The 12,684-nt window shown below is 47.8% G+C and overlaps 2 protein-coding genes across 3 annotated transcripts in view; both read left to right on the top strand.

The window, feature by feature from the left end:
• Positions 1–835: 835 nt before the first annotated feature.
• Positions 836–12,684, top strand: part of Glb1 (galactosidase beta 1) — an 80,467-nt gene continuing 68,618 nt past the window's right edge. Inside the window, exon 1 of the mRNA XM_020175169.2 lies at positions 836–996. Within this exon, the coding sequence (XP_020030758.1) occupies positions 907–996 (90 nt within the window). The 5' untranslated portion in view covers positions 836–906. The remainder of the gene's footprint in view (positions 997–12,684) is intronic.
• Tmppe (transmembrane protein with metallophosphoesterase domain) lies at positions 1,196–11,639 on the top strand. 2 transcript variants are annotated; one of them, XM_074074072.1, is made up of 2 exons: positions 1,196–1,297; positions 3,012–11,639. In XM_074074072.1, the coding sequence occupies exon 2, from the start codon at positions 3,119–3,121 to the stop codon at positions 4,460–4,462; it is 1,344 nt and encodes a 447-aa protein (XP_073930173.1). In that variant the 5' UTR covers positions 1,196–1,297; positions 3,012–3,118; the 3' UTR covers positions 4,463–11,639. The 2 variants fall into 2 exon arrangements, with proteins under 2 accessions (XP_073930173.1, XP_020030762.1); XM_020175173.2 differs by lacking the exon at positions 1,196–1,297 and adding an exon at positions 1,327–1,796.

The raw sequence follows: 12,684 nt of genomic DNA, 5'->3' as shown, positions 1-12,684 counted from the left end.
GGATCCTGATGTAGAGTGAAATCCAGGCCAGCCTGGGCTATATAGCAAGACTCTACCTCAAACAAACCAACACACACACAATCCTTCCTTTTCCCAAATGTATTAACAATACTACTTCATACCCATTTCACAGATCCACCTGAAACACAGAGATGCCCAGAAGATCACACGCAAAACCGAAAGGTGGAGGTATTGCTGCTGTCACTCCCAACACCCACTGATAAAGTTCTGCAGGCCGGGGTGTTGTGGGGATTGGCGTTCGGAATAACTGTGACAGCTGAGACACACTGAAGTTCCTCAGTAACCCAGAGCAGTGTCTCAAACTTTAGCATGTGTTGCAATAACCTGGATGGTTTGTAAAATGACATCGCTGGGCCCCTTCCCTAGAGTTTCTGATTCAGGCCTTGTGGGTTGGGGCCCCAGAGCTTGCACTTCCAGTAAATTCCAGGTAGTGTTAATTCGCGTGGACCATGGACCACGCCTTCCAGCCCAGGTTTAGCGTTTTATGACTCTAGGATTCTAGCTAGCGCTTTGGGGGTTAGCTGTTATCAATTTCCGCCTTCAGTCCTCCCCAGGCAGCCAGGGAGCTAGGAGACTCCTGTCCATGTCCAAGCCCCCCGCGCGTTATCAAGCTGCTGACAGCAGGGCCTCCCGATCGCCATTCCATAGGGTCTCCTGTCGCAGAGACGCTGGCGAAAGCCAGATAACACTGGCTGGAGTCACGCGGCCGCGCGTGGTCAGGCTCACCTCCTCCCGAGCCTCGGGGCGGGGCGAGGGGCGGACCCGCTTCGGGGGCGGGGCCAAGCCGGCCCGGGGGCGGGGCCAAGCGGGTCCTCAGCCAAAAGAGGCGGCGCGGCTGGCCCCGGTGACCACTGCGGAGCGGAGCGGAGTGGCTGGGGGGCGGCCATGCCTGGGGTCCTGGTTCGCATCCTCTCTCTGCTGCTGGCGCCGCTGCTGCTGGGGCCGCTGCTGCTGGGCTCTGCGCACCGCTTGCGCGTAAGTCTGCGGGAGTCCTGCGCAGGGACGCACTGCCAAGGGCAGGCTGACTGGGAACGGGTCGAGGCCGTAGCCTCCAGCGCTCCTGCAAGGAGGGGAGCCTGGGACCCCGGATTCCCCCCGACCGCAGGCAGGCCGGCCGCGGGCGGAGCGCAGGCAGTGGACCGGCCCTCCCGTCGGGGGCGGGCCCGGCCGGCCGGGCGGGGCGCCTGTCCTTCCCTTCCCGGTAGGTAGCTCGGTCGCCTGTGTTCCGCATTGGTCGTCCCTTCGCTTGGACCTACTTCCCCATCGGTGCAACGAGGTGGGGAGTGGAGAGGCGCCTAAATCTTCCCACTTTTGGGAGAGGGACTCCCGCGCTACGCGGGCTGCTGCGGGGCGCGCGGGCTCGGCCGCGGGGCGCCCTCCCTTGCTTAGTCGGTGCTCTGCGGAGCGCTCCGGAAGGAGAAAAATGGGGTCAGGAGAGGCCCCCGCAATGGGAACACCCGCGCATCTTCCTGCGGGGCGATCTTCCCTTGCAAACAGCTTGTCCGCTTCTCGCCAGTTCCCGCCGCTGGCTTTACCATCGCGTTCGTGGGAACCTTTTCCTGTAGGGTTTGGCGATCTGGTGGAGGGTGGGAAGAGGCAAGCTGCAGGTGAGCGCCAGCGTTGCTGGAGCGAGGTCTGGAAAGGCGAGTAGATGAGGCTTTGGGGCGCACCGGGGAAGTGAGCATCGCGTCTGCCGAAAGGAGAGGGAGTGGTTGACCCAAGCGATCACCCCTCTGCGTGTTCTGTGAATCAACTTCGGTGACTCCAGCGTTCAGGTGGGCTGAATCTGAGGTATATTTTAAGTACTAGTTGGTAGAATTTGAGCCCTTTGACCTGTAAGTTACACCCTTCAATAAAAGGCTATCTATCGATATGCGCCAAGGGCAGAGAAAAGTCGTACATCTGTCTAAAGCCAAGATTTAAATTTTTAAGTGTTTAGAAAGCAGCTGCTGAGAATGTTTTCACTTTGGGAGAAGGTCATGCCGAATTAAGTCTTTGCTGCTCCCTCTCCTCCCATCTGTGGTTCTCCTGGGTTTTTTTGTAGACAAAAGTTTTCTTGATTGCGGGCCTGGAGGAGCCCTGGGTCTGAGCTAGCCAGCTGTGAGAGCCAGTGATGAAGGTGGTGTTGGGGGGGGGGGAACAGATCTTAATATCAGAGTGGGAGGGAAGTGATCAGTATTTACAGAGGAGAAGCAGGTGGACCGAGCAGCCCTGATAGGTCAGGAGCCTTGTGCAGCGTCATTAGGTGGCCCACACAGAGAAGCTGGCATCACCCCAGGCATTCTTAAGTGTTTAGGTGTTCCCTCCTGGGCCTCTGGGCCTAGAACTGAAGGATTATACCAACAGACTAGCTTTCCATTATTTCCTTGTTTGCATTTATTTGCAACAGCAGGTTCTCAAACAGTAACTGTCCTAAGTGAAATTTTAAGATACTATTAATTTTCTTAAGTAATAAATGTGTTACATGTTAATAAATAATGTATTTTTTGAAAATTAACAGTATCTCTCCCACAGTTTTGAGGGTGGAGTTGCATTATATCTATATTTGCATTTAGTCTGTTGTCAGATCACATGTCACATAGCCTCTGGAAAACTCTACTGTTCACTCATGACGAGGGATAATGAAAAAGGCAGTGATGGCTTTAGTATCATGAAAATAGTTTTGTCTAAATGGACTTTCTGAAAGCATTTCCCCAGACCACACTTTGAGAAGCCCTAATTTAGAATAATGTTTTTCCTGTTATTAAAAAAAAAAACAAACAAACCACAGTTTATGCTATAATGAAGAAACTTTAAACTACAGAATATGTTAAGAAAATGGAAACCTCCCATCGTGTCACCATCCTGTGTTTGTATTTTAATAATAAAGTGTAGCAACTGAGTGACTTGGATTCCAGGCAGGTTGGACAGATGTAAGTGGCCTTTGGGTTTTGAATGGGGACAGGGTTGCTCTAATATCCCACAAAGTTGATGCCGGTTCCTGGTTGCAGGCGGAGCTGACCTGGAATCCTCTCGTTGGCCACTGTCCTTTCTAAGGAAATCGCCTTCCAGTGCCCACCTGCACAGAACTGGTGGGGACGCTTCAGGAGCAGAGAAAATGGTGCTCTTCCGGCAGCTATCCCTGGGCTCTAAGGCTGCCCTGGCTGCTGTCACTGTCTTCGTGTCCATGATCGTCTCCCGCTCCTATCTGGCAGAGAGCCTTGAGGTCAGGGCCTGGCGCTGGCTGTTTCGCCTGCAGCTTGCCTTGTTTGTCAACTCACTGATGCTTATTGGCTCCCTCTACATCTGGCGTTGCACAGTGAGCAACCTCTGCCACTCCCCAGTGGGGGAGTCGACCTGTTTCCAGCTTTGGAAGCTGGTCGTCGTGGCATTTCTGGCCCTGGCCCATTCCAGTTTCTTCACCATGTTCTTCTTAGTGGCCGAGGAGCCTTATCTCCTTTCCTTGGTAGCCTACTCTTGCCTGGGTGCTTACATCATCATGCTTTTCTTCCTCTGCATCCTCAATAGCGTGGAGCAGGCCTACCAGCTCTTGGCCTGGCGCAGTGGTAGAATTGTGGGCAGCCTTGACAAGACGAGGAAGCTGGTTCTCAGGCCTGCCCTGGCAGTGGTAGTGACTGCTGTGCTCAGTGTAATGGGACTTCTGAATGCTGCCCAACCCCCAGCTGTGAAAACCGTGGAGGTACCCATTCATCAGCTGCCCCCCTCTATGAACAACCTCAAGATTGTGCTTCTCTCAGACATTCACTTGGGGCCCACAGTGGGCAGGACCAAGATGGAGATGTTTGTGAGGATGGTGAACTCCCTGGAACCAGACATCACAGTAATCGTGGGTGACCTCTCTGATTCTGAAGCCTCAGTCCTGCGGACGGCTGTCACTCCCTTGGGCCAACTTCATTCACGCCTCGGCACCTACTTTGTCACAGGCAATCACGAGTACTACACGTCGGACGTCAGTAACTGGTTTGCACTGCTGGAATCCCTGCATGTCCGGCCTCTTCACAATGAGAATGTGAAGGTTTCTGCCACTGGGGCCCAGCATAATGCTAAGGAAGACAATGACTGGATCTGCTTGGCAGGGGTGGACGATATTGAAGCAGACATTCTGCACTACTCTGGCCATGGGATGGACCTGGACAAGGCTCTGGAGGGCTGTAGCCCAGACCATACCACCATCTTGCTTGCTCACCAGCCGCTGGCTGCTAAGAGAGCCCTCCAGGCACACCCAGATATAAACCTCATTCTTTCTGGACACACGCATGCAGGGCAGATCTTTCCCATGAATGTGGCAGTGTATCTCCTGAACCCCTTCTTTGCTGGTCTCTACCGAGTGGCCCAAGGAACATTTGTGTATGTCAGCCCGGGCACGGCCTACTATGGGATACCCATGAGGCTGGGGAGCAGGGCAGAGATCACAGAGCTTATCCTGAAGCGGGCACCCTAAACCTGCCCTGAGTGCCCCTGCCCTGCCCTTGCCCCTCACTCTTCACCCCTGCTCCTCTCCAGAATGGTTTGCCTGCTTTGCCCCTCCAGCCTCTCCCAACCAGCTTTGCTGGTGCCCCCTTGGCCTCAGCCCACTATGAACAGTGATTTGTAGTGGGGCTGCCTAGCAAGTTCAGGCTGCTTTAGATGATCAATTGCTTTTTGATATGCACTTGTGAGGCCACTGAGGTCACATAAATGAGAACCTGCATGTTTTCCAGTTGGGATTGCGTGAGGCCCTCCTACACACCTCACAGGGAGGAGCTGCAGTGTGGGGTTTGGAAATGGACACCTCTAGAGTGTGGAGTCAGGAAGCAGCAGGATCCTTTCCCTCTTGGTGTTTAGCCCTCATTAGAACATAGATGGTTTCCAGAATCATTGGTACAGAGCCTTTCTGGACATGGTAGGTAATGTGGGGGAGCAGGCGAGGTGGGAGACCCCCTCCTTAGTTCTGTCAGAGTCACCTTTATTTCAGGTATCAACAAAGCCCACAGGAACACAGGGCCCTCCTGTTGGGGCCTTAGGTGATGGGCTGCTGGGCTGGGATGGTGTAGGAAGAGATAGTGAGACCATGGTAAGTGCTGGTGGCACTGCTGCTCTTAGGCCCTCACAAGGCTCTGCCTCCCCTGTTACATTTCATACAGCACTTGGGTAACGTAATCAGGGACAAGCTGCTTCCCTATTTAGAGATGGGGAAGCTAAGGCAAAGAGTGAGGACACTGGCAGTATGACAGGAATGTTGGAGGGCTGGAGATGTGGCTGAATGGTAGAACGCTTGCCTAGCATGTGCCACACCCTGGGTTCCATGCCCAGGACTACCACCAAAACAAACAAAAAACCACACACAGAAAGAACCAAACATACATATATATGTTGGAGATTTGGGGCTAGATACCAGTTCTACCTCCTGATGAAAGTTCTTCCTGCAGTCTGATGGTTAAGTACCTTACAGGTGAGTACAGGATTCTACATTAAATAAATGCAAAAAGAAAACAACCAAGCCCCTAGAACCTGCTGTTCCTTCCCAGGGATTTGCTGGAGACTGACTTCAGTTTCCCCTTAACTACATGGACCAGGGCCTGTAAGGGACTTGCTGGTTTCAGTGAAGGCTGTCAGTCATATTTGAAGACATCAGGAAACAGGCCCCTAGTCCTCACCCAGGTTTGAGTCTGAATGCCAGGACTGTCCTTCCTGCTCTGGCCACAGAATGATCAGGCCATTCCTAGGCACATATAAAAACAAGCAGGGGTTATTCTCTGGAGTGAAGCCAAACCTATTAGCCTCACCCTTGCCAGAGACAAGAGAGACTTTGACCTTGGGATGGCTTAAGCACCCCTCTTAGAAAAGGCCTCACTGAGAAGAGGGCCTAGGCCCAGTGGAGCTGTCTTGCTGGGTAACTTGTCTTTGTGACAGGGAGCACAGGTGCCCTCTAATGGGTGGGCTCACCCTGCTGCTCACTTGTGGGGCAGCATCAGGCAGTGACCTGAAGGTAAAATGGGAGTACTTATTAATCTACTCCCATTATTGAGATAAGTGTATGAGGTCCCAAGTGGCACAGTGTATGCAGTCAGCACTCAGATTTATGTTAATTTTTTTTGTTTTGTTTTTAACACTTTGGGACCTAGTAAAGAACTCTGCTGGGCATTGGGGAACAGAGAATTTCCAGAGTAGCCAATGCTGGGCATGTGAGCAGGTAGCATGGAGCCTGCTACCAGGGTCCAGTAACTTGTCACAGCCACAGCTGCTGTGAGACTGCCTTCCTTTCTGCTTGTATTGGTCTCCCACGTATGGTCTGCCTGGTAGACACGGTTTCTTCATTATCTTCCTGTCCTCCTGGTGTATAATGGGAGACCACGCCTCCTCGTTCCTGGGCAGCTAAGGGATTGACAGTGGGCCATCCACTCAAGTTTAAGAAATGTCTTTGAAGCCGGGTACTGGTGGCTCATACCTGTAATCCTGGCTAATTGGGAGATCGTGGTTTGAGGCCAGCCTGGGCAAACAGTCTGTGAGACCTCATCTTCAAAATAACCACAGAAAAATGGACTGAAGATATGACTTAAGCAGTCTGCTTTCTAAGTGTGAAGCCTGAGACCTGCCAAAAAAAAAAAAAAAAAAAGTCTTTGAGTTAAGACTTCCATAGTCTCATTTTTTCCCTGGTGTAGAACGCACATTTTGTAGATGGTGGGATACTAGGAGGGATGCTCCATTCCCTGCCTTCCTTCTGGGCACCACTCCCAGGCTTGCCATCCCTCCAGCCTCAGGAAGGCCAATTTTCCAAATACCCTTTGTGATGTAGCCCCATTTGGGAATCATTCAGTTATTTGTTTTGATTTCACAAGGCTAAGCAAGTTAGGATCATTTCACTCCTATCTGCTGCCGCTGATGGTGTTTGACTTACCCACATTTCTCTTTTTTTACCAGTTTCTTGATTTCTGGATCTTTCTCATCAGTGCCCTGGGCTTGGTGAAATTAGCTTTCATCAAGTTCCCCCCTCCTTTTTTATTATAGATTTTTATTAGGATATATTCATTATTGGGGGGCGGGATTCGTAGTGACATTTCCGATCAGACATCGAAGTCCCCTTTTTAAATCTGTCTGTCCTTTTTGTGTTAGATGCTGTTTTGTGGTCAGTGTACGCTTCATCCACTCTGAAGCCTGTGTTTCACCAGTTGTTTTTCTATAACAGACGGGTCTGTCCTGTGTATTGGAGAAGAGCGTCAACCCCCTCTCATGCCTGGTTTGTGTTCTCTAACTGCACAGATGTCTTCGCAGCAGAAGTTTTTCCCTTACTGTCCGGTATTGCCCTGCTGAACAGTTCCCCCATGGTATTTTGCCTCTCTGTTCAGTGTTCTTAATCTGCATATCCTCTTCATTGTTGTTGTTTTTCTGGTACTAGGATTTGAACTCAGGGCCTTCACTTTGAGCCACTCCACCAGCCATTTTTTGTGAAAGGTTTTTTCGAGATAGGGTCTCGAGAACTATTTGCCCAGACTGACGTCGAACTGAGATCCTCCTGATCTCTGCCTCTTGAGCAGCTAGGATTACAGGCATGAGCCACCAGTGCCCGGCCAACCCATTTATCTTCTTTGTCTTACTACTGCTTGTGACTGGGGAAGACGATGGAGAAAATTTACTTGAAACTTGATCATTCTTTCCATTTGATTAAAGTTCTTTTTATATCTGTTAGATGGAAATTTAAATGTAATGCTTTTTTAAAATCCACAATAGCATTTGTGATATGCTATTGTTAAAAATCTCAATAAATTCTACTGCCATTCATTCTAAACATCCATCCTTTTTTTTCTTATTTAGTTTGTTTTAAACCTTTTATTATAGAAATAGTAAAGTATGGATTTACTATTCTCTTCTATTGATGTATTTGTCTTTATGTCATTATCACACTGTTTTGATTACTGTAGCTTTATAATATGTTTCTAAATCAGGAGGTAGGAATCTTCTGCCTTTGTTCTTCTTTTTCAATATTGTTTTGACTCTGTGGGGCTCTCTGAGATTCCATAGGAACATTAGGATGAATTTTTCTACTTTTGAAAAAGATGCCTTTGGGATTTGTATAGGGATTGTGTTGACTCTGTTAACCACTTTGAGTGGTCTGGACATCCTTTACAATATTAAGTCTTCCAACCCATGAAGTGTTTTATCGTTTTCATTGTGTGAATCTTTCACCTCTCTGGTTAGCTTGGTTCCTAAGTATTTCATATTTTCTGGTGCTTTTGTAAATGAAATTGTTTTCTTCATTTCCTTTTAGGATTGTTTATTGTTAGTGTACAGAAACAGGTATGGTATAGTGATTTTATATCCTGGCACCTTTGCTGAATTCATTTATTCTAACAGGGTTTTTCTATTTTATTTATTTATTTATTTATTTTTGTGGATTGGTGTTTGAACTCAGGGCTTCATGCTTCCTCTACCACTTGAGCCACACCTCCAGTCTCTTTGCCCCTGTGGCATCAATTATAATATCCCCTCTTTCATTTCTTACTTTAGTTGTTTGAGTAGTCTCTCATTTTTTCCTAAACTAGCTAATGGATTGTCAATTTTGTTGATCTTTTAAAAAAATCTGTTTAGTTTATTTTTTGGTAGTGTTTTCTAGTCCCTATTTTGTACACCTCTGCTCTAATCTTTTATCTCCTGCCTCTGCTAGCTTTGGGTTTACTTTCTTCTTCTAATTTCATGAGGATTATGTCTTTTACAGTTCTTTAGTTTCAGTGAGGATGTGAAGTCAAGTTCCATACATTGTGTGTTCCATCTATTTGGTGGCACCACTGTGCTGCTCCGCCAGCCCTGACACGTTTCTTAAGCCTCTTTGAGTCTGTGACATCCCTCTCCTCATTCTGGGGCTCTTGTTTGTTCAAATTATCTGGGTTGTAGGTCTTAGAATGTCCTGTGTTTTAGGTTTGTGGTGGTGTTTAATATGTTCTGCCCCTCCTATTTTCTGGGGAATGGTGAAGCTGGTGCTCTGTAAAGACAGGTTCAACTTTTTCTGTTTTGGGGAAAGATGTCACTTGCTTCAGTGATGCTAAGATTGAACTACAGGCCCAGGAGTTGTCAGCTTGATTCTTTCACTGGAACGTTCCTCGTTATCTTTTCAAATCCCAGTATGGCCAAAAAAAGTGTGTAGGGTGGGTGCTGGGGATAGAGATCCATGGAGTAGGTACTTTCCAGGGAAGTCCAAAGGGACCTGAAGATAAAGTATCTCCATGGATTTGGTATGACCTTTAACCTGTGACATCACAGAGCTGCTTTTATTTCTTTGCACAAGTCAAGGAATGTACTTAAGTAATGCAGATAGAATTATTTTTATTCGTAGGGATTAGGAAGCTTGGGGGATGTTCATATTACCTAATGATTGATAGTGTTTTATTTAATGTGTTTTTAAGAGATGTTTATTTACCACTGAAGTAAGTAACTTAGAAAATTATGCTGGTCAGTATCAGGTCCTGGTGTGTATTTTGGTCCAAGGGTGTTTTGTTTGTACTGCCGTTTTCCTCCAGTGTTACATGTGTTGTGTGTGCGTATGTGGGGGCCCTTGAGAAAGTATGAGCTTCGCCTTGCTTGGAATTGCTTTTTCTTTTGTATGTCATGCCTTGTAAGTACCGATGCTCCCTCACCCCTGCAAGTGTGAAATAAAAGTATATCTCCTCAGTATTCCATTCCAGTGCCATTTCATTCAGAAGAGGTAGCATTTGCACACGGGGAAAATGTTGGGTTATTTGCATTTTAGGGAGAATGAACTGAAGGCAGTTTGCTCCCTTTTCTCCTGTTTCTTTCCCTCCTCTTCCTCTTCCTCCCACATTTCTCGATCACCTCACTTCTGTTAAATGGTGCTGCAGCTCGGGAAGTTCAAAGGAAGCTTGCTCTTTAGGTTGGATCATCTCTGATCCTTAAATGTTGAGAGGGGTCACTTGGACCCATGATGTGGATTTTCCCCGTTCTTAATGGCCATAGTGTCAACAGTTGCACAGTGTCTCAGATCATCTGCCTCTGAAGTGTCCCTACTGCTCCCCTCATGCTCATCTTTTGGGATTCAATTTCAGAGACTTGTCCCTGCTTCCCTGGTCCAAATAACATGGTGTCCTTCATATATCAGACAAGCAAGACAGTCCATGAACACTCTAACAGTCAAGGTGCCTTATGTGACAGACTGGAGCAGTAAATGCAGCCATGGGGTGATAGAGAGCTGTGCACTGCCATCTCTTTGAACCATCCCATGCCATCTCAGGGTTCAGAGCAGTCCTGTCCATCTTCCTTTCCTGCAGGTCAGTAGGTTTCAGAGAGCCATCACACCAGCATAAGGACTGGGTTCAGGACCCTTCACCATGATGATAATCATGGGGCTGTACGCCATGCCAGTCACTCCCCACGTGCAGCCATATATTTTGACTCTTCAAGATCCATTTCCAGTGTCCCACCATGGTAAAGTCTGGGAATTCCCTTTCTGGAAGGAGATGCCAGAGAAGCTCTGGTATCCACAGAATGCCCTGAGAAGATGGCTCGTCTGAGCCTGTCAGTCTTTTTTCTTCAAAGCTTCCAAATCTGTTAAGAAGAGCCAGCCAACCTCCAGAGAGCTGAAGCCCGGGCCAGCCTCTCCCCCCTACCTGAACTTCCTCCCAGTCCAGCATAGCGAGGGACTTTTGAGGCATCACCACCCAGTGAGTACCAGGATAGGGTTCTTGTTGCCATTTGATGTCTGTGGGAAATCCAGGTGCAGACCCCATATCCAGTGTTGAGGCCCTTCCTGGTACCACTTTTCTTAAAATCTGGGTTTCTCCAGAAGCAACATGAAGCAAGGACTTGGATGCAGATGGCTTGAGAAGCCATCCAAGAGCACAGGAAAAAGGGGCAGGTAGAAAGAAGGAAAAGCCTAGACGAGAGTGTGTAATAAGGTTATCACTGGGCAACCGGAGCATATAACTCATGCTTTCTGTCCCCAGTGGCTGAGCATTGCCCCAGAGGCCTGGACCCCCAGCACCTCTGAGCTCCTGCCCCAGCAGGTCCCCCTGGTGTTGGGGCAGGAAGGCAAAAAAGACATGAGGTGAGAATTTGAAACCCTTCAGCACAAAGTACGCTGAGCCTTGCCAGCCTCCACAGGACAGCAGCAGGTTCTCAAAGCCACTTCCGTCCCTTCTCCTTTTAGCCCGTATGTCTTGGAGATCTTCCCACAGCAGCAAGGGCAGAGCACCTCAGGTGCTCTCAGCACCCAGAGCTGCATACCTTCTCACCAGACTTGTGTGTTTGTGTACAACATGCATGTGTGTGTGTGGACACAGTGCATGCATTCGCACATACAAGTACATGTGCATGTACACGCATGCACAGGCAGCACACATTCTATTTAGCCATAATTTATTCCGTCAGTTGTCTATTTCTGTCAACATTTTACTAGGAAGAATTTTCAGACAGGATTGAAAAAGTCTATTATCCAGATTATTCTATATAACTTTACCAATGTCAACCCATTTTATGGATTTGCATCTTGGGAGCATTTCAGAGTAAGTTAGTTGCAGGGACTGGCAGAGTGGCTCAAGTGGTAGAGCACCTGCCTAGCAAGCATGAAGCTCTGAGTTAATTTTTGGTTTTTGTTTTGTTTTTTTTTTTAATGTGGTATGGGGGCTTGAACTCAGGGCTTCATGCTTGCTAAGCTTTGCTAGGCAGATGCTCTTTCACTTGAACCATTCCATCAGCCCTTAAACCCTGAGTTCAAACCCCAGTACCCCCTAAAAAAATTAAAAAGAAAAGACTAAGTTGTAAATGTCAGTGGTCTTCTCCCCTTCCAAATACTTCAGTATGTATATCATTAACTAGAGGTCAATGTATGTATCTCCTTTTAAGATTAAAATTTACATTTAATGGCTGGGCACCAGTGGCTCACATCTGTAATCCTTGTGTGGTTGAGATTGGGAGGATCACTGCTTGAAGCCAGCCTGGCCAAATAGTTCATGAGATTCCATCTCTAAAATAACCAGAGCAAAATGGACTGGAGGTCTGGCTAAAGCAGTAGAGTACCTGCTTTGCTAGAACAAAGTCCTGAGTTCAAACCCCAGTCCTACTCCCCCCGCAAAGAATTATATATAATGCAACACACAAATTTGATGAATATTAACAAATGCCTGCACCTGGGTAACCCAAAACCTTTAGCCAGCTATAGACTATTCCAAAAGTTCTTTCATGGCCCTGCCCAGCAATACCTGCCCCACTCTCCTTCAGGTGCCCCCAAGGTTAATCCCCAATGGAAAAGTGGATTAATTAAAATATGGATTAATGCTGTTATAGTGGGAATGGGTTCATTATCCCAAAAGTGGTTTTGTTACAAAAGCAAGTTTGGCCCACTCTAGCACGCTCTTGCTGTTTCTCTTTGTCTTTCCTCTTTCCTCCGTGGGCACCCTTGTCCTTTCAGCTTCTGCAATCGGGTGATGCAGCGTGCTTGTCAGCTCCAGGCCTCTTGACATGAACTTTCCAACTGGCAGCATTGTAGAAATAAGTCTCGGTTCTCTACAAATTACCCGATCTTGCTCTGGTATAGCAGTACTATGGATATAACAACAGGTAACGACGGTTTTTCTCATTGTTTTTTTTTTCCCTACCTTAGATTGGATTTACTTGTCTTAGAACACCATCTAAATAGTTCATACAGGATGAACCTTTTAGTGTAAGACGTCTTTCATT

Source organism: Castor canadensis, chromosome 5, assembly GCF_047511655.1.
Source record: "Castor canadensis chromosome 5, mCasCan1.hap1v2, whole genome shotgun sequence".
Taxonomy (NCBI): Eukaryota; Metazoa; Chordata; class Mammalia; order Rodentia; family Castoridae; genus Castor; species Castor canadensis.
Note: the sequence above shows the minus strand (reverse complement) of the source record. Positions and strands in the feature narration are given on the sequence as shown.

Excerpts from the sequence above, each read along its gene's own strand:
- Tmppe (XM_074074072.1), top strand. The coding sequence starts at position 3,119 with ATGGTGCTCTTCCGGCAGCTATCCCTGGGCTCTAAGGCTGCCCTGGCT.